This window comes from Gracilinanus agilis, chromosome 3 (assembly GCF_016433145.1).
Source record: "Gracilinanus agilis isolate LMUSP501 chromosome 3, AgileGrace, whole genome shotgun sequence".
Classification (NCBI taxonomy): domain Eukaryota; kingdom Metazoa; phylum Chordata; class Mammalia; order Didelphimorphia; family Didelphidae; genus Gracilinanus; species Gracilinanus agilis.
The window spans coordinates 654,938,922-654,959,846 of NC_058132.1; the positions used below are offsets into that span (position 1 = coordinate 654,938,922).

Sequence of the window (20,925 nt, forward strand, 5' to 3'; positions counted from 1 at the left end):
CTCTTACAAAGAAGTAGAAATTTTGCCTCGTATTTAAACTGGCTTTTACAATTGGGCATTTACAGAATTCACCGATGGCCCATTGCCCAAAAAAGCAAGTTGTGTTCTCTTAGTAAATTTCCTGGGGAATTTTAAAGGGTCTTTATTCAGGACTTTTTAATAGAAAAATAGGAGATGAAATTGTACCTTTTAAATTTATTTAAAATAATACTCATAATAGAGGCTATTATTAGTCCCATTTTACAGATGATAAGGAAGCAGCTAGGTGGCTTAGTGGATAACACTTCTTAATTGAGTGTCCCTGGGCAAATTATTTCACCTGTTTTCCTGTATCCACTGGAGAAGGAAATGGCAAACCACTCCAGTCTCTGTGCCCATAAAAGCTCATGGATAGTACAGGCCGTGGGGTCATGAAGATTAGACACAAGTGAACAACAACAACAATTACAGATGAGGAATCTGAATCAGACAGGTTAAATGATTTGCTCAGGGTCACACCATTAAGAAGGGTCTGCGGGAGGATTAGAATTAAGGTCTTCCTGATCCTAGACCCAACACGCTCCCTCCTGTGCTACCTTGATGTCCCAGAGGGTCCTCCTTGCTGCTCATCCTTTTGCTCCAGACCTAGACCAGATGGAGCTGCCCTGGCACTGAGCCTCATGGGCAGCCAGGAATTGGAAGAGATTTGAAGTTTTTGTATCCAGCCTCCTGGGCACAGCTCAGAGGGCATGGCCATGTCCAAGAATTCTAGAAAAAGTCTTCTCTTTGTGTATTTCTTTGTGAGCCGATTCTGGCGTAATAAAATCCCTGCTATTGATAAAAGACAGTGAAGGCTGGGCCCCTTGTTGAAGTAGCTGTTGGGAGGGATTGTTCCTAGTCTAGGAATCTGTATTCTGGGTGCATGTTGTGCGTGTGTGTGTGTCTGTCTGTGCCTGTGCATGACCATGATGGCCAGACCTTGACCAGTGAGGCAGACGGTTCAGAGCTTACTAGTCTCAGATACCAGAGGAGCCTGATTCTTTTTTCACTTTAACATAAGAGAACAGCTGCCCGAGGAGAGGATGAGGAGGACATCAGACCTCAGCCACCGGCTGTGTGGCATGGGGTCTCTGGCTCCCAGCTTCGTGTCTGAGGACTGAGGATGTGCTGTGGCAGCCATGGTACAAGTGGTTGTGGGCATCACCATTTCCCCTGTGCCCCTCGTACCCTCTGCTCTGCCTGGTATAACCATAATCCCCCTCTGTTTTCACAGATGATGAACAAAGTTTTTGGCGGTACTGTGCACAAAAAAAACGTCCGGGAGGACGGAGTCTTCAACATTAATGTGGACAACACCTGCTCATTATTCAGGTATCTTGGAAGATGACATGATATGGCACCCCAACAGGAGCTGGTGCTCTCAGAGTGTGTCTCCAGTGTTTAGGAGTGTTAGGCTGAATTGTTGCATAGGAGGGTTTCAGGGCTCAGCATCCCTCTTTCAGACAAAGAGGGAAGGTGGGGAGCAGCAATGCTGGAGACACCAGAGATTTTTTAGCCTTTCTTTGGGTGACGTGTCTTGAGCAGGGGCCCCAGTTGGGCTCTCATTCCCTCCTTCTGCTTGGCAGAGAGTGTGTCAGGGAGCATTTGGCTGTGGGGTGCTTCTCCCCCATTTCACTGCCTGCCTGGCTTTGCTTCCTGGCTGGGTTTTGTGATTCCCTCACTGCCTAGCTTGGCTCATGAGGGTGTTCTCAGTAGAGCTGAGCAGGGTGAGGGAACATGCCCTTTGTCAGCATGACCTGTCGGACATGTCTGGTTTGTTCCTAAGCATGGAGCCTTTAAGGCTCTGCTCCTTTTCCAGACTGATGGCTGAGCTGCTTGGTAGCTTCCTGGGGCCCAGGAACCACAACACTGCTTCATGTTCATTCCTTTATTCCTGAACCCCAGGAGATCTGTTTCCTACTGGCTTTCCTTTGTGGACTTTTTCCCCTGCTCCATTTTGGGGGGCCCCTTTAGAGAAATACTTGTCCTCTGGGCCCTTGTACCCAGAGCCTCACTTCATCTTTGATTAAAAAACCACCTTCCTTCCTCCCTGCTTGTGGACGAAAGTTACCCGAGGAGTAGAGGGCACCCTGCGCTCCTTCATTTGTGTTTCATGTAGGAAGCTTCCAGTGCTTTGTGCCTGCTTTCACTTCAGACCTTAGGGTTGGCTTCAGATTAGATAGACTTGCTCCTGAAGTTCTTGTCTTCTACCTTGCTCTGACATCACACTAAGGTATAATACCACTTTTAGCATCAAGGAGGGGAACAAGCTACTTTCCAGGCTGAGGCTGGGATGGCTCCAGCTTACAGCAGAAAGGCTGGGGGGGGGGGGGGGTGTCAATGAGGTGATGTGGATCAGTCAGGAAGATTCACCTTCCTGAGTTCAAATCTGGTCTCAGGCATTTGTTGGCTGTGTGACTTTGGGCAAGTCATTTAATCCTGATTGCTCAGCCCTCACTACTCATACTCTGTCGTAGAATTGTTACAAAGACAGGGTTTAAAAGGGTTTAAAAAAAAAAGAAAAACAGAGTGGTTTGGGACTCAGAGTGGTCTGGGATGGTATTGTAGGAGTCCAAACTGCAAGAGCCTTCTGATCCCTGAGCCTTGGTTTCCTCATGTGTAAATGGTCTAATGACACTGATCCTGCCTACCTGTGAGGGTTCTTGCTAGGAGTTAGTTATGGGATGGGCTTTGAGCTTGCTTCTGGGGCCAGAGAACTCAAATGGCCTAGAAGGAGAGAAGGACTTGACTCTGTCCCCAGAGAGCATTTGGGGTGTCAGACTGTTCATTTTGTTTCTCTGGCCTCAGTTATTTGTAAAATTAGAGGGGCTGGTTAAATGGTCCATTCAGGTCCAAACGTTCCGATTCCATGCTATCTGTACTAGAAGAAATTGCTAAATTATGTCTTTAGAAGATTTTGGAAGTCAGAATTTTAACTAGCCTGAGTCTTGATAGACTCAGTGAGTCTCTTCTGAGCTGGAGGCACTTGTTTTAACCTCATTGGGAGAGAGTCATTGTTTTGCCACCATAATCTCAGCTGTGGCTCTTCAAGGCTCCCTTCACTTAGAGTTACTATTTCAAGACATGTTTTAAAACTTACATGTATTTTGATGTTGTGTGTGTTCAACTCTAATTGAAATTTTGTCTTCAGGGGTCTTCAGAAGGAAGAGATTGTGTTGCTCACGCATGGAGACAGTGTAGACAAAGTAGCTGATGGATTCAAGGTTGTGGCCCAGTCTGGGAACATCGTAGCAGGTGCGGCTTTTGAAAACCTTGGGGGCTCCGTCTCAGGATTGGAGAATGTTGGGTTCTCTCTGTAGTTTTCAGTGTTCTATCAGCCAGACAAGTACTCTAAAGGAGAGGAGCCCTTAGGGCTCTCAGATAGTGCCTGGGCTGGCTTCACTTTAGTGCCTGAGGGCTCTTCCTTTGGGGACAGTGGAAAGAGAAGGAGATTGGGAAGCTGAGGCCTCAAGGTTGAACCCAACTTTGCTACTTCTCTCTGGTCTCCTGTGTGAAATACAGGGGATGCATCCCTCTTCTGGTTCTAAATTTAAGCTCCTGTGCTTCGGGTGTCACAATCTTGTCAAACATAGAGGCTCGAAGAGGGTTGGGTTCTGTGCCCCTGGCTAGGTATTTGCACACCCAGGGCGCTGGTCCAGATGGTGCAGCTGTAAATCATGCCTCGATTCTGAGCTTCCTGGGCAGGCCCTCATCCCTGTCCTCCACATGGCGAGTAAGAGCTGCTCATGCCGTGCTTGTGATGGGGGATGGCCATCGCGCCTGCTCTCAAATACCATTCTGCTCTCTAGGGAGGGTGGGCGCTGACATTCTAGCCATGGTTCATGTGCCTCACTGTGACTCTCAGCCTTCCAGGCAGACTTCCCTCTTGGCTTCTGTCTCCCACCTCCTCTTTTCCTCTTGTAGAATTCCTAGCTTCTTTCAGAGCTCGGCTTATGGGCCTTCTCCTCTTGGAGGCTTTCCCTCAAATGTTTGCTCAGTCCTGGTCCTCCTAGCCAGCTCACCACTCCTTCCCTGGTTCCTTGGTCTACTTTTCATCCAGGTTATACACACTCACTGAGGTGCCTCCCAAAGCTCTGGCCTGGAGCCTTCTCCGTCCACTATCTTATTTTACTTGAGTTCATTACCTTCCATGGTGTCAATGATCTTCTCTCTGCAGAGTCACCTCTCTGCTGACCTCTGATCTTCCTTTTTGTAAAACTTACATCTCTAACTGGATGTCATCCTACGGACATCTTCATTCTTCTGTCCAAAAGTGAACTCATCATCTTCTCTTCTTGTAATTCCCTCTTTCTAGACTTGCCGACCAGGTGGTTATCTTTGACTCCTTACCCTCTTAGCCCATGCCCCATATCCAATCTCTGATCAGGTCTTGTTTTCCTCTCATAGCATCTCTCTTAGATGCCCCTTTCTCCCTTCTGACACCACCCCAGCCCTGGATGTTGCAGTAGCTGCTCGTGAGTCTGCTTGCCTCTGGTCTCCCTCCTCCAGTAAGCTGTCATATTCTTATTCTGAAATGCTGGCCTGACTTTGTCTTTCATTTAGCAAACTCCAGGGACTCTCTCTTACCTCCAGGATCCAATCCAAATCCTTTCCTCTCTGGACAGTTTGCTGTCCCCTCCACGATTCTTCTCTCCAATGACTCTGGCCTCCTTGCTGTTCTTTGCATGAGACACTCCCGTCTCCTAGCCCAGAGCATTTTCTCTGAAGGTCTCCGCCTCCAGTCTCCCCTGGCTTCCTTCCAGCCCCTGCTGAACACCCCTAGAAGTCTTTTTGATCCTCCATCATCTCTGTGCTTTCTCTCTGAGTTTATCTTTGTTTTGTCCTTTCTTGATCTTGTTTGTACATAAAATGTCTGTGTTGCCTCTCCCCATTAGACTGGGAGCCCCTTGAAGGCAGGGCTGGTTTTTGCCTTTCTTTGTAGACCTAGTGTTGGTGCAGTGCCTGGCCCAGAGTAGCCACTTCGTGGATGCTGATGCATCAGCTGACTGGTTGTGTGTGCTTTCTCCCTCATCAACCCAGCTTTTAGCTCTTCTCTGTGGTGTCATCTACCCCCACCCCAGGTCCAATACTGCTTGAAGAAGACAGAGATTCTTTCCCCTATCTTTGGATTCCCAGCCAAGGCCCAGCACCTTGATTGTAGGAGAAGGCACTTAAGTGCCAGTTGGCCTGGATTGGGCCCCCAAAAGAAGAAGCCTCATTGCTGTGGTATTTTAATTTTTATGTTTTCCTTGCCATCCGCTATGCTCTACCTGTCAACAAATTCAGACAGAGTTTGTAAGGGAAAAAATGTCTTTCCAATTTGAGTAATTTTTTATACCTCTTGATATTATTTTTTTGTAGGTATAGCAAATGAATCTAAAAAGCTTTATGGAGTACAATTCCACCCTGAGGTTGGCCTTACAGAAAATGGGAAAGCAATATTGAAGAATTTCCTTTATGATATTGCTGGCTGCAGCGGGACCTTCACAGTGCAGAACAGAGAACTGGAGTGCATTCGAGAGATCAAGGAACAAGTAGGAACTTCAAAGGTTCTGGTGAGTAATGTGAAATACAGTCATCCCTCACTATATCATGGTTCATTTATTGTGGCTTCCCTGTATCATAGGGTTTTTTTTGTTGTTTTTTAAATTCTGTATTGTGGAATTTTCACTATATCGCGGGATTTTGCAGATGAATACCGTACTGTACACAATGGAAATGCAGTACGCCATTGCACAAGTTTGCCAGTGTGAGATTATACACAGCCAACCACTGTGCTGTGTGTGTTCTGTATCCTGGGTGCTGATTGGCTCAGTGTTTATGAGTGTGGAAAAGGTTTAGAGGAGAGTGGGAAGGGTTTATAAAGCCTAAAAATACATATAAATAATAAAATAAATATAACGCAACTCCTGCAATAAGTGAGGAATCACTATAGATGTTTCTTGAAGGAAATCTTGCCTAATTTATTTTTAACCACAGTTGACAAAATGCATTCTTTGCACATGAAACCCACGCATTCCAACTTAATATTTGTTGTTTACTTCATTAATTTTTAAATCATTTTTATCTTGCAATAAGATTTTTTGAGCACACTTCTAAAATTTTATACTCACATATATAGATTAAACCCATGTGCTACTCTATTAATAATTATGTTGGCTCTATAACTTAGACCAAAAATAAACATCTTAAAAAGATGAGAAAGAAATGAATGACATTTGAGCCTAGTCAGGAGGGAGCCAATAGAATTTACCAATGATATGGTCAGGTGTGGGCACAGGAAATGTTTGCATTTGGCTAGCTGTGGAGAAGGTGGATTAGAGAGTTAGGCACTGGAGGCTGGGAGACCAGGGATTCCACACAGCAGTGTTCTAGGTGGGAGGTGATTGGCTTGGGACGTGGAATCTGGCAGGAGAAGGTGCAAGTACAAGAAGTCTGGTGGTCCAGGGTTCCTACAGGCAGAGAGAGGCATCAGAGATAACTGGGGATTGCAAACCAGGCCCTGAAAGTGTGGCAGCACCTTGAGATCACTGCAGAGTCTGGAGGACATGAGTGACAAAGGTAGTGCTCCTTCTGTGCTGCTCAGTCTTTCCCACCAAAAAGGGGGAAGCCGGTAATTTGCTGCCTTCTACCTTGGGCGCCTGGCCTCAGGGGCAGTGAAGGAGCACGGAGGGCCTATCCTGCTGCTGTGGAGGTGGCACGGTCCCCTGGGAAGTCTGCAGGGAGGAGCAGGCTAGGGCAGTGTTGAAGGCTGGGGGCTGTGTGGCTATGCTGGAGCGAATTCCATGATTGACTTCGGGTGACATGAGCCTAGCTCTGGGGATGGTGCCCCAGCTCTGACTTGAGAGCCCGCCAGCCTTCAGGAACAAACCCGCTAGCCTGTTTTCTTGGGATTCATTCTGAGTTCTCATTGGGTGGGCCAGAACTGGTTAGCAGTGAGGGTGAGAAAGGAGTGACTGGTGCACGCTTACAGTGGTGCTTGTCCCCTTGTCCATGCTGGAGCCAGTTCCATTTCCTCACTTCCATGTCCTCCTTCCTTAGGTTTTGCTCAGTGGCGGTGTGGACTCCACAGTGTGCACAGCTTTGTTGAATCGAGCATTGGACCAAGATCAAGTCATTGCTGTGCATATTGATAATGGTTTCATGAGGAAGAGGGAGAGCCAATCTGTGGAAGAGGCGCTCAGAAAACTTGGGATTCAGGTCAAAGGTATGGCCTCAGAGTGCATGGTGGGCCTGCTTAGCACACCCTGAGGTGACTTTATTGAACGGTTTCTCCTGGCTTTCTTGTAAGTCCCAACGGAAACCCCATTTTTACTGGATCCCTTTGCCCACACTCTGGACTCTGGTGCCTTCTCTTGGTTAAGTGTTTCTGATCCTTCTTGTTTAGAGTTTGTATGCAGGGATTTGCTGATGCTCCCATTAGACGGAGCTCTTTGAGGATGGGCTGCCCTAGGCCTCTTGCCATGTCTCCAGGGTTGAGCACTGGGCCTGGCACATGGGAGGCCCATCGTCAAGGTTGTCTGATGGGGAGCTTGTAGAATCTTGAATTCTACTTTTTGTTTCCTAATGTAGTATCTTAAATAAAAACCTCGATACAGGAGATTGCTGCAGTGATGCTCTCTGGTAGGAATAATTGTCATATCAGTGACTCCAGAATCCTTATGAAGTCAATACATTTATGTTGGCCAATTCTAATTTAACAGCACCACGTCTTTCTCCTTCCTTATGCTCATCTTTTGTAAATCTCAATTTCCCTCATGTTCTTTTTCCTCTTCGTATCTTCTGGCACCATGTTAGGACAGGAGAACCCAAGTTTGAAAATGCAAAAAGGTGCTAGATGGTGGGCAGATGGACAGGTTGCCAGTTTGTAGAACCTGGATGGACGGGCTCTTAACTTTTTTCATGGCTGCCATTTTGAATTCAAGACAGTCATTAATGACAAGCAGTTTGCTCTTCAGTCAGTTGGGGATGAGCACAGTTGCCTCAGTGTAATGAGACTGGATCTGGGAGGCCAGCATTCCTCACCACTTAGTCATGGGCATTTTAAATTAAGGTCCTGTTGAATGCCAGTTATGACACCAGGTCCTAAAAATGCATATGCCTGAAATGCAAGTTGTCCCTCCCCTCGCTGGAGGGTCTTGGCATTCTCTCATGGGTGACATGAACCAAGAGAAGTAATGGGAGAAGAGCACCTCCCTGGCAGGGTAGTTGTGAGGGGGAGGAGCAGAGAAGATGATGTCCACTCAATGGCTTTCAAACCTTGAGATGCTATAGGGAAGAATGAAAGCCTTGGTTTGTGCTTATTCAGTACAAAGCATGGTCCCAAACTCTGGGGCTATGAAGAGAGAAGCAAGACAGCCCCTGCCCTCTAGGAGCTCCCACTCAAAGTGGGGAGATAACACCTGGGAAAGGCTTTAGCCACAGGCCCGATGGCCAAGGCCTGTGGTCCTTGTGGCGATGTTACTATTTGAGGGCATGAGCAAGTGGGAGTCAGTTAATCCAGTTTACCTTTTGAGTGAGAGTTTTTAGCCCCTCCAAAGACATGGAAATGGGAGGTAGAAGTTCATGTGTGTAGAGTGGCAGGAAGCCTGTCTGGCTGAATTGCTACATCTAGGAAGGAGAGTAATTTATAACAAGACTGGATCCTAGGTTGGGGCCAGCTGCAGCTTTGGGATCCCTCCTGCCACCATCTTTGCACTTTCTCTGGGCTTACATGTCTGGTGCCCAACAGAACTGAGCAGCCACCTAGTAACTGCATCTCTGACAGTTACTCTGGTCTCCACAGAGCTGGGCAGTCCTTTACTCCTCTGGAAGTGGCCCGGCCACCCTTCCCCCTCTCAGGACCGCACTGCTTCCTCAGACAAGAGGCCTTTTACCATGAGCTCTTTCTTCACTGCTAGCAATAGGCAGGATCAAGAAATATTTGTCAATAGAACAATTAAATATGCAGTAACAAGAATAGCTGGCATTTCTCTGGTACTTACTGTTTGCCAGATGCTTCAGTTACTATCTCATTTGGCTCTCACAACCACCCTGGGAGCTGCTACTATCCTCATTTTACATATGAGGAAATTGAGCCAAATAGGGATTAAGTAACTTGTCCATTGTCACACAGCTAGGAAGTATCTGGGACTGGATTTGAACTCGAGGCTTCCTTACTCCAGACTCAGCACTCATGGAATAATCAAGAGCCAGTTCATGAAAACAGTATTTCAGATATAAACAGATAATAACCCAGGAGTCCCATGGATTGATTCATAATGTTCTCTAGGCTCCCCACTGCTTGATCCCCTTGGAGCCCTGATCGTATCTGCAGTTCTGCTGGTTGCCTCAGGGACTGGATTCTAGATAGAAAGCAGAGATGGAGCCTTGCTTTTCTGAGGCTGGGTTTAGGGGGAGCCGTGGGGAATACCTTTGAATCCTTTCAGAAGTTCTCACTGCCCCTTGCTCTTGAGAGCATATTTAACATAATTCATTAATTACTTTAAGTGAGTACTAGTAGTTCTAGAAAAATGTGAAAGACCCTAAGAGTTGAGAGAGGATGACTTATTCAGGCTTTGAAAGTTCTTTTAAAAACTGGCTTTTGGGTATCTATTTCATATAATAAAAAAGTGTATTTTTATTACACAGTGGTAAATGCCGCTCATTCTTTCTATAATGGTACAACAACTTTACCAATATCTGATGAGGACAGGACTCCCCGAAAAAGGATCAGCAAGACATTAAACATGACCACAAGTCCAGAGGAAAAAAGAAAAATTATTGGTGACACCTTTGTTAAGGTACTTTTCTTGATATGCCTAAAATGACCATTTGACATGAATCTTAGTCCTTGGTCACTGACATTTGTTATGCTTCTCCGTGATTCTGGGGTAAAGATACTGCTTGAAAGTTTTACCAACCCATTGGAGGCTGCAGCTTAGAGAGATGAGGCCACATGGTCTTTGTCACACACCGAGAAAGAGGCAGATGCAGCCTGAGGCTGGGCAGAAACTTGAAAGAAACAGCCACAGCAGCAGCAGCTGTCTGGAAGGGAGGTGTCTGCCCTCTGTCAGAGCCGGGCTCTCATGTAAGCACCGACCAGACCTCCCTCGGGACCCTCACAACTCACAAATTCTAGGATTCTGTGAATTCTCTAATGGAGAAGGGAGTCCCAGGGCCGGCCCAGCCTCAGTTTCCTCATTGTAAAATGAAGGGATTGCATTGTGTGATTGCCAAGCTCTTAGCCACTTTCCAAATCTAGAATTTGTGAATATTTAGCATCTAATCACAGTTTGTTTGAAATCTGACTTTTTTGACACAGTTCTGAAAAGACCTTTGCTTTTTCTTTGATTTTTCTTCAATTGGTAAGGAACCTCCTAATCTTTCATACCTGCTTGCTAAATTTAATATTAGCTCATATTTGTGGCAATTGGGATAATCAAAGAAAAAATGGTCGCATTCAAAGTCAGTCTACATGGTTTTGGGATACTTAAGCTTCGTTTGCTTCATGACAGGTGGGGTTGGGAATTCATGATGTGGGTAGTTGAGTTTCCCTCATTCTCTGAAAGGGAAGACAAGCAGCGGTATGGTATCCCCAAGGCGGATAGTTCTGCCTGTCCCGTTAGTGGGCTCCTATGCCATCCGTTTCAGTGTGTGTATTTTTTTCCTGCTTGATTGGGAATAAGAACACCTGTTGAGTTCAGAGAGCTGCCTCTGGGAAGGAGAATGACGGGGAGAGATAGAGGGATGGAGGAAGAGAGAGAAAGGCAGAGACAAATGGACAGAGAGAGAGAGGCAGAGAAAGAGAGTGAGTGTGAGTCAGGCAACCATCAATCAGTAAACATTTATGCCTTTCAGTGTCCTTTTCAGTGTTTTTCCTTCCTTGACAGCTCATGTTAGGTGCCCATGGGTGCTGGAGCCAGCCCACCTCCTGTCTTCCTCTCCCACCTGAGGGGCAGTGGGCTGTGCTGGGGAAGGGGGACCGGAAGGAGGCATCTTGCTCGCTGAAGCACTTGTCCACCTTCTTAGTTCTCTGGAGTTCAGTTTCCTGGTGTGACCTGGAAAGTGCCAGTCAGTGATTGGGGAATTGCCTAGGGAAGAAGTCGCTGTTTAGGCCTGTTTTATGGCACATGTCCCCAGTGGGCAGTCTGCTGTCTCCTGGGGGCTCCTCTGCTCAAGCCTTGTGTCCATCCTGTTCACAGATCGCCAATGAAGTGATAGGAGAAATGAATCTGAGGCCAGAGGAGGTCTTCCTTGCCCAGGGCACTCTCAGGCCTGATCTGATTGAAAGCGCATCCCTTGTTGCCAGCGGCAAAGCGGAAGTCATCAAGACTCACCACAACGACACAGAACTCATCCGGAAGCTGAGGGAGGAGGTGGGCAGATGAGACCAGGCAGTCCGAGCTGGAGGCCATGGGGGTGGGGGTGGGGTGTCACACATAGATGAAGCATTGGGTGAGTCGGTGCACTTGTGTTCTCAGCCCTGGGAAACGCTCAGGGCTGTGCCTGCTTGTGGGGGAACCAGGAGTCCTGCTCTATGAGGCAGAAGACTTGGTGCTTGCAATGGTATCTGGGTGCCGGAAGGCATTCTGACCTCTCTGGATCTCAACTTTTTAGGGGATTAGACCCAGGTGATCTCTGAGACCCTTTCCAGTTCTAACATTATATGATCCTATCATTACCTATTTTATTTTTTATTTTTTTTTTTATTGCCTATTTTAGACAACATTTGGTAATGAAAAAAACTACTTTGAGTATAAAAAAGGTTTAAAAAAATCAATTTTATTTTCAATTCCAAATTTGTTCCTTTTCCCACCTATTAAGAAAGCAAGAAAAACAAAACCTTTATCCATATGTATAGTGAAACAAAGCAAATTCCTGTATTTTAAAAATATTTCAATCAGTACTCATGATTCTATTAATCCTCTCTATATGGGTATTGTAGAGAGGAAATTGGGATACCTTGCTTGTACCCTCAGAGATCTCTTTATCAAATATCTTATTTTAATCAGTATCTTAATTTATTATCAATATCCTAATTTCCTCACTGGTATGGGCAACACATTTTATCGTGAATTGTTTGTAATTATGCTTGACCATTTTGTGGATCAAAGTTCTTAAGTCTTTCAAAGCTGTTTTTCTTTACATTATTTTGTTTTGTATACATTTTTCTGGTTCTGTTCACTTTATTTCTTCATCAGTTCATACAAATCTCAGGTTTTTCCAAGAACATCCCTCTTCATCCTTTCTTAGAGTATAGTAGTATTCCATCGTATTCATGTAGTATAATTTATTCAGCCATTCCCCTATTGATATTTACCCTCTCATTTTCTAAATTTTTGCTACCACAAAAAGAGCTGCGATAAATATTTTTTGTACACATATGTACAATTTTTGTATAGATATGGGTCTTTTCCCACTTTCTTTGATCTTTTGTGTGTTGTAAGGAGGGAAAAGGGATTTTATGGGTTCAGTATATTAAAAGGTGGTCGCCAGGGGAAATTTCCCCAATTAAGGAATAATCTCAAGTCAAAATTGACTTTTATGGGAGTTTATTTACAATTAGGAAGGTTGAAGGTAGGGAAATTGAGAGACAGAAACTCTGGCCTGGACCAGAGGCCCGAACCAGGTAAGAATTTAGAGGCCCAGCAGAGAGGCACAGAGGTGAATTCAACAAGGCTTCTAGCCACAAGGCCTCCTCCAATAAGAGAGGCAAGAGAGGCCTCCCTGAGGCTGGAGCCCCCAGAAATGCCAAGGGAGGAGACAGAGAGTCAGCCTGACTTACCCATGTGACAATTCAAAGGGAAGCCGTCAGAGTCCCACCAGAGTCTCAGCCTTCCAACACTCCTCCATTAACCAGAAGAGCTCCTCACCGATACTGTCTTCCACCCCATGCCTCAGCGGAGGGAGGATCCTTTCCTTTTAAAGGGGTCACTTAGGCGTCACTTCCTGCTCCTCCCTCCTAATTCACTTGTCCAATCACAATAGATGCCTCTCGCAGAAAGCCAGAAAGCGCAGGGAGCGGTGCCTCAATTCTGATTGGTTGCTCACTCCTCCCACAGGAAGGTGCTCTCACCTTGGTGTAGACTTAATTTAATTATCACTGTGTCAACCTGCTAGTATTATTACTTGATCAAAGGATATGCACAGTGTAATAGCTTTTGGGCCTATTTCCAAATTGCTTTTCTGAATGGTTGGCCCAGTTCACAGCTCCACCAACAGTACCTTAGTGTACCTGTATTCCCACAGCCCTCCAGCACTCCTGTTTTGTCAACTTTGTCAGTCTGATTGGTAGGAGGTAGAATCTGGGAGGTATTTTGATTTTAATTTTTCTAATTTTTAGTGAGATCTTGCATTTCTTACTCTGAAAACTGCCTATTCATATCTTCTGACTATTTATCAGTTGGAGAATGGCTCTTATTCTTATAAATTTAACTCCATTCCCTGCATGTCTTAGAAATGAGACCTTTAATCAGGAGTACTTTCTGCAAAGATTGCTTTCCCCAGTGTTCTGGTTCTGAGACTTGAGATCATCCTGTCTCCCTAGATCTGGCAGGGGATTTTTTCCATACTCATCTAATTTATTTATTCTTATTTTTTAATTATATTTTTTCCAAGCAGTAAAAATATGCCTTCTCACCAATTGAGTATAAAAGAAAAACACAATTCCCAATTCAAATACATATAATCAAGCAAAAGAAATGTCTATTTCGGCATTTTTCAAAAAATAGGTCTCATTCTGTGTTCTCTGTCCTTCACTTCTTCTTAGGATGTGGGTAGCATGGATTCATCATTAGTCCTTTAGAATCATTGTTGATCATCATGCTAATCAGTTTCTAATTTAATTGTTTCAAAGCTATATTGTTGGCATCATACTAGTTCTCCTGGTTCTCTTTGCTTTGTTCTGCATTGGTTCATAGGAATTATCCCAGATTTCTGCTCTAGGCTTTTATTTTACTTCCTTTGTTTTAAGAGTATTTCATGTAAATAACATGTTGTATTCTAATCCATACTGTTATTTTCTTACTTTTGGAAGATGAGTTCATACCATTCACATTTGTAGTCATCAATTGTTAATTGTGTATGTCTTCTTCCCTCCTCTGACCAGTTTAGTGGAAATTGAGATTCAAGTGTTACAGATCTCCCTCATTTTTTTTTTTTTTTTAAATTTTTCCTCTCCCCCTTCCCCTCCTTAATGTAAGATGATGTTCCTCATTCTTTCTCTCCTTACCAATGGATTTCTCTTTCTTGCCTTTTCCATTCTCATTTTATGGTCATCAAAACATAACAGAATTACTCAGATCCTCTAATTAGATTTCTTTTGACTCCTGATGATGATAAAAATAATGATAAAGTTCTATGATATATATTATCTCCCTTTATAAGAAGACAGTTTATCCTTGTTTTGTCCCTTAAATATGATTGCTCACTTATGTTTATAGTTTTATACTTCTGACTCCTGTATTTATATATTGATATTTTTGTTAGCCTCTGGTCTTTCTATCAGAAATGCTTATAATTCCTCTATTTTTTTTATTCCAGTTGTTTTTTTCCCTGTAAGATTACATTCAGTTTTGTTGGATAAATTATTCTCAATTGTCAGCCTAGATCTTTTGCCTTTTGGAATATCTTATTCCAAGCTCACTGATGACTGCAAAATGATATGTTTCTGGCAATGGCTTCTAATACTTGAATTCTTCCTTTCTGGCTGGTTGGCTGGTCACAGTTTGACTTGGGAGCTCAAGATTTTGCTGATTGTGTTTCTAGGAATTTTCAATTTCACCTCTGCCCTCTGATTCTAAGATCTAAGAGATCTAGGTGGTTTTCTCTTAACATTTTGTTGAAATATGTCTACCCTCATTTTTTTGGCCCCCTCGCCTCACTCCTAGACTACCGCTTTAACTTGCTTGGTGGGTCAGCCTGCCTGAAATCTCCCCAAAGTGATTTTCCTAAAGCAAAGGCCGGCTATTATCATTCCTTCATTCAGTATCCTCCAGTGACTTCCTCTTGCCTCCAGGATTAAATATAAAATTCTGTTTGGGAGAAATCGGGATAATAATTATACCCATCCCACTGGCTTGTGAAGATCAAGTAAAGTCATGTATATAATGTATTTATTTAGTAGAGTGTAAAGTTCCATGGGATGATGAGTCCAAAGTCCTGATGCCTCTTACCTTTGGCCTTGGACTCTGCACTGCTGGTCTTTGACAGCAAGGCATTGGTGTGACTTGTCTTCTCTCTGGAGGGCCAGGAGCACATGTATCAGTTATCTCTCTTTTCCCTCACACCTTGAATATTGCTGTGCCTAGGGAAGAAGCTTCAGATGGATCAGATTTTTAATGGAATACTTGTTAGGCCCAAACTGGGTAGGTACTGCAGGGCTTTTCTTTTTTTTTTTTTTTTTTAAACCCTCACCTTCTGGCTTGGAGTCAATACTGAGTATTGGCTCCAAGGCAGAAGAGTGGTAAGGGCTAGGCAATGGGGGTCAAGTGACTTGTCCAGGGTCATACAGCTGGGAAGTGTCTGAGGCCAGATTTGAACCCAGGAGCTCCCGTCTCTAGGCCTGGCTCTCTCAATCCGCTGAGTTACCCAGCTGCCCCTCCCCCCCTTTTTTTAAAACCCCAAAATCTTTTTCTGGAAAGCTGATCCTCTGCTCAGCCCGAGGCCATGTCTTTATCCCCCACCTTACTTTTCCAACTTCGATTTTGGAGTTGGGCATACCAGGTACCTTGTACATCCTGAAGCCTCACTCAGTAGGTTTGTGTTATATTGAACAACTATGTTTTCTTTTTAGGGAAAAGTAATAGAACCTCTGAAAGACTTCCATAAAGATGAAGTAAGAATTTTAGGCAGAGAACTTGGGCTCCCTGAAGAACTGGTCTCTAGGCATCCATTCCCAGGTAAAGAAGTATTTGGATTTGGCATAAGCTCTCATGAGGTGTTTGTTTCCCATGATGGTTCCGTTTCCATTGACCCAAGGCTTCGGGGCGAGCCAGGGGCAGAGGTGGAGAGTCTGGGCCCTGGCCTTTTCCAGTCCTTTTCCAGAATCTGGCTGGGCTCCAATTCACGTGCAGCTCGAGGAAATGGAAGTGAACTGTCTAAGTAGCCGCAAGCACAGATTTCTTTTGGGCACTAACGACAGATCTTAACTTCCCATTGCTCTGGGAGCTCGATAGTGTCTTATTCCCATTTTAATTATGAGAAAACGGATGCCCTTAATGTAACCCCTGGTCTGCCGTGGGATGCAGCTCAGTTCCTGATTCCTAGGCCATCTCTTGGCCTGGCCACCCTGCATCACTGCTTTTCAGGATCTGAATGTTAGATTTAGTTTGAAGCATGAACTTCCCTTCTTATTTTTGCAGGAGAAAATAGCTCCTCTTCATATTTGCTGACAAGAATGGCCAGTGTCTTAGGCTGGCGACCTGGTAAACATGTCATTTTAATGAAGGGTTTATAATCTGCATCTTTAGAAGAAAGTGTTCTGAATGTACTAATAGTGTTGTATACTGGAAAGGCCTTTGGAATTGGAATCCAGAGACCAAGGTTTGAATCCCGGCTCTCGTGCAGCCTCGGTCAGTCGCTTCCTTATTTATAAAATGGAATGCTAATACTAGCTAGAGGTGCACCTGGCGCTGGATTCCGAATATCACAGAGCGCCTGGGTTTGAGCCCCAGCCTTGCCACCAGCCAGAACACCTGGAGGAAGGGGAAACAGTACACAGTCAGCCCTTGATTTGGGAGTGAATATGCTTCAAAGGTGGTAACTGGGAAAGAGCCGGGCCGCTTTGGACCCAAGTAAGGCTTCAGGAGGAACCGGAGACTCAATGATGGGAACCAGCTACATTCAGCTTGGTTCAGTCTCTGTGGCCTGCGCTCCCTCCTGACTTGAAATACGGGGACTCGGCCTGGAAGCTGTGCTTTAAGAAAAGCTTCTTATAAACTGTCAAGTGTAAGGACGACACGGCAAGTTATTATGACTGTCGTCGTCATCACTAATGTTCACACTAGGCCATACTTGCCTAGTCAGTGTGTTTCTCTGTCACAACCCATTACAGTTAGATCTGGAGTTTCTTGTAGCACCATCGTACATAGATGTAGCCTGGAAGGAACCTCAGAGATGGTCTTGTCCAACACTGATGAGGAAAATGAGGCCCAGGGCTGTTCCGTGTCTTCAGGGGCGGCAGAGCTGGGATTCAAGCTAAGGTCCTTTACACCCCACGACTGGATGGAATGGACTAGGAGAAAGTAAAGAATTCTCTAGAGGAGAAGGCAGAGCTTGAAGCCTTAGTTTTGTGGGGATACACTTTGGGTTTTTCAGGTGCCACCTTAGATGCAGATTCCCAAGGGTCAAGGAGGATGCCATTCTTGTTTTCATGGTTTTGCAGGGTCTTCAACTTCCCCAAAGTATCGTCATTTGATTTGAAAAAGCCGAGTCAGACTTGGGTACAAATAGAGATGGCCGTGTAATCATTAGCTATCGTTGCTTTGGCCACAAAGCATCCTGGGTGCTGGGTGGTCCAGTGGCCAAGGAAGTGTTGAGAGGCACCAGAGAGCCTGCTCTCCCCTCAGTTCTGTGCTTGGCTCCTCTCACCAGCAGCAAAGCCACGAGCGCTTCTTTAGAAGAGTGTTTAAGATCCAAGATTTTTAACTCGTCCCCCTTTATTTATTGTCACTCTTGAATGGGCTGTTGAGAAAGCTGGACGTTGGGCGATACGGATGCTGGCTGAGTCTTTGAGTTGTTACTTTACCTCCATCTTTAGGTCCAGGACTGGCGATAAGAGTAATCTGTGCCGAAGAGCCTTACGTCTGTAAAGACTTTCCGGAAACCAACAACATTCTGAAAATAGTTGCTGATTTTTCTGCCAGTGTTAAGAAGGTAAGACTTTTTGTGCCTTCTCTGTACGTGCTGGACTTCTAAAGGAAGAAACTAGTGAGTGATCCTTACAGACAGAATTCTTGGCTTGACCTTTTGTTAATTTGACCATCACTTCCAAGTCTAGATGCCATTGCTTTAGAATTTGTCATCATTTAAGTGTTCTGAGACATCTGTCTTTACTGATGGAAAAAAGGGTTTGCTTTGGTAAATCGTGTGGGACCCAGTGATGACAGCCTGCGTGGAGGCCGCTGGAGGGCCAGTAGCTCATGGAGGTGGTGCGTGATTCTCCATCAGGAGGGGGCCTGACCACTCGCCATTTTGTTCTTCACTAGGTGGGGGGAATGTTGTAGCTCCCCATTTTTGCCTTCACCTCCCCAAAGGGTGGGAGTATCAATAAATGCTTATGGATGATTGAATGACAACTGGGAAGTGATGGCAGTTAGATCTGTGAGGCACCCTTTAAGCCCTCCGGCCCAAGACAAAGAAGGTCACAAATGGTGTCTCTCCCTTCTGCCCAGCCCCACACGCTGTTACAGAGAGTCAAAGCATGCACGACGGAGGAGGACCAGGAGAAGCTCATGCAGATCACCAGCCTGCACTCGCTCAACGCCTTCCTGCTGCCCATCAAGACCGTCGGCGTGCAGGTGAGCGCCCTGCCGTGGCCTCGCTTCTGGGCGGCCTCGCTCACGGGCGGCCTCGCTCCCACCCGGCCTCGCTCACGGGCGGCCTTGCCCAGGGCTGGGCTTTCGGAGCCTCTGGTCAGTGCGAGGAGAATGGGGAGAAGTCGAAGTGCTGTGCGGGGGTGGCAGGGGGAGCTCAGGAAGAGAGTTCTGGTGTGGAGAGGCCTCCGCTTCAGGGCTTGTGGGAGGAGCGATGCTGAGCCACTTGGGAAGTGGATCCGTGAGCTCAGCCAGAAAGGCCCGAGCCCCGACGAGGGCCCAGAACGTGCAGTCCGCCATGTTGGCATCACGAGCCTCAGACTAAAAGCGGATGCCACGGCAACGCCTTTCCTGTCCTAAATGGGCTAACTTGTAGGGGAGGTTTTTTAAAAGTAGTTTTTTTTCTCCCTGAAAACAAACGAAGGCTGCTGATTAGTGTGGAATGCTGAATTTTCATTCCTTTGGGAATATCTTGAGGTATAAAAAAAGCCAGCCTTGGAGGGAGCGAGCACGGCACGGACTAGGCTCTGCCCTCTTAGAAGGCTGCTCTGCCCCTCCCCCAGAGGGGCTCCTTGGATTGAAGGCTGTGCTTGACCCCCCCAGTGTCCCTCCTGAGCGGCAGAGGCCGGGGGGTGGGGGGGAGTCTGTCATGCCGGAGCTCCACTTATAGCCACAAGCCGAGTTCAGCTCTTCGCCAGAGGCTCGGCCGGGAAAGGCGGGGGTGCTGCGGGCTCCCTGGCCTGCTTAGGTGTCCTGGGAGGGGAAGGCTGGGAATGGCGGATGGCCTCCTCTGCAGGACTGGGGGAGACCCTCCTGGGCGGACCACCCGAACTGAGCCATCTGGACAAAGGAGTTGTTGGGGTTTGAGAAGAGGCAGCCGCTAGAGAGGAAGGTCTTCCTGGACTCGGGGGGCCAAAGCTCTGCTCCCAAAGGGGGTTGTGGTCTCCTTGTGCAGCGGGGCCGCAGGGAGAGGCCTTTGTCCTCGGAGGAGGAAATCCAGGAGGCACACAAACCCTGGGAAACGGGGACCTGTGTTTGGGGGGGCAAGAGTGTAAATCAGTGCTAGAAATGGGGCTTCCAGGCCTGCAGATAGGACTGTTTGTATTTCTTTGGAGAATCTGTCAACACTTCACAAATAACGTTTTTTTTTCCAAAAAATACTTTTGGTAACATCAGCCTGAAATGGAAGGCAGCTATTCCTCCTTATTACAAAAAGAGAAATAAATGGTCTAGGCCTGTGGTGGGCAAACGACGGCCTGCAGGCCAGAGGGGACCCCTGAAATGTTCTATCTGGCTGCAAATCTGACGAATACGAGTAGGATTCAATACAATGAAACTTCCAGAGAGTTGCCTTAGAAACAGACGGACAGACGAGCATTTCCTTTCCTTCAGCCCCTCTTTAAAAAGTTTGCCCATCACGGCTCTAGGACAATTGTTTACAAAAGCTGAATTAGAAGCAGATGGACCCCCAGGTTTGTATATGCCCCGGGCCAAGGATGGCGAACTTTTGGGAACTTTATAGGGACCCTGTGCCAGACCCCCCCCCCCCAAGATTTCAGGCAGCGCCCCACCCATCTCTGTGTTTGGGGCGGGGGATGGGCCAGGAGCCTGCCCAGGGCCGCAGCGTGCCGTCTTTGGTGCGTGCCACAGGCTCGCCATCACGGCCCTGGCCATACTCCTTAAAGGAGGCTTGTTTTTAACCCGTATCTTCCATCTTTGGATGGATGCTGTGCATTAGTTTCAAGGCCTAAGTGTGGTCAGGGCTAGGCAAGGAGGCTGAAGTGACTTGTCCAGGGTCACCGTGGCAGCTGGGAAGTGTCTGAGGCCAGATGGGAGCCCAGGAGCTCCCGTCTCCAGGCCCGGCTCTTTCCGTTGAACACCCAGCTGCCCCCCATTGATTCCCCCAATACATCTTCATCTGGTTGGGGAGCCTCGTGGGGCTGCCCCTCGCTGGGCCCCCAGGTAACCCCGTGCCTGCCGTGTGTTTCCAGGGCGACTGTCGCTCCTACAGCTACGTGTGCGGCATCTCGAGCAAGGACGAGCCGGACTGGGACTCCCTGATGTTCCTCGCCAGGCTGATCCCGCGCATGTGCCACAACATCAACAGGTACGGCCGGCCGGGAGGCCCGCGGCGCGTCTCGGCGTCTTGTTGGAGAACGTCTTGTGGGGGGGCCGGGGGGGCCGCGGCCTCCGACAGGCCCCGTGCCGGAAGGAAGCGCGGCTTGGCTTCACGGCCTCCAGGCCGCCCGCGCCTCCCCCCGGAGGGCCGAGTCCTCTGTCTGTCCTCCTTTTCTTGAGCCTCCGCTTCCTCCTCCTCACCTTCTCCTTCACTGAGAAGACAGGCTGAGCGCTCGGGCCTTCCTCCCAGAAGCTCCCGCAGGACGCTGCCCTC

At 46.8% G+C, this 20,925-nt stretch overlaps 1 protein-coding gene across 1 annotated transcript in view; it reads left to right on the top strand.

Annotated features, from left to right (window-relative positions):
- GMPS (guanine monophosphate synthase) overlaps positions 1 to 20,925 on the top strand; it is a 110,790-nt gene that overhangs the window by 85,655 nt on the left and 4,210 nt on the right. The window contains exons 8-17 of the mRNA XM_044669529.1: positions 1,253 to 1,350; positions 3,170 to 3,273; positions 5,380 to 5,573; positions 7,060 to 7,225; positions 9,649 to 9,800; positions 11,202 to 11,375; positions 15,794 to 15,899; positions 17,759 to 17,874; positions 18,393 to 18,518; positions 20,525 to 20,640. Of these exons, the coding sequence (XP_044525464.1) occupies positions 1,253 to 1,350; positions 3,170 to 3,273; positions 5,380 to 5,573; positions 7,060 to 7,225; positions 9,649 to 9,800; positions 11,202 to 11,375; positions 15,794 to 15,899; positions 17,759 to 17,874; positions 18,393 to 18,518; positions 20,525 to 20,640 (1,352 nt within the window). The remainder of the gene's footprint in view (positions 1 to 1,252; positions 1,351 to 3,169; positions 3,274 to 5,379; positions 5,574 to 7,059; positions 7,226 to 9,648; positions 9,801 to 11,201; positions 11,376 to 15,793; positions 15,900 to 17,758; positions 17,875 to 18,392; positions 18,519 to 20,524; positions 20,641 to 20,925) is intronic.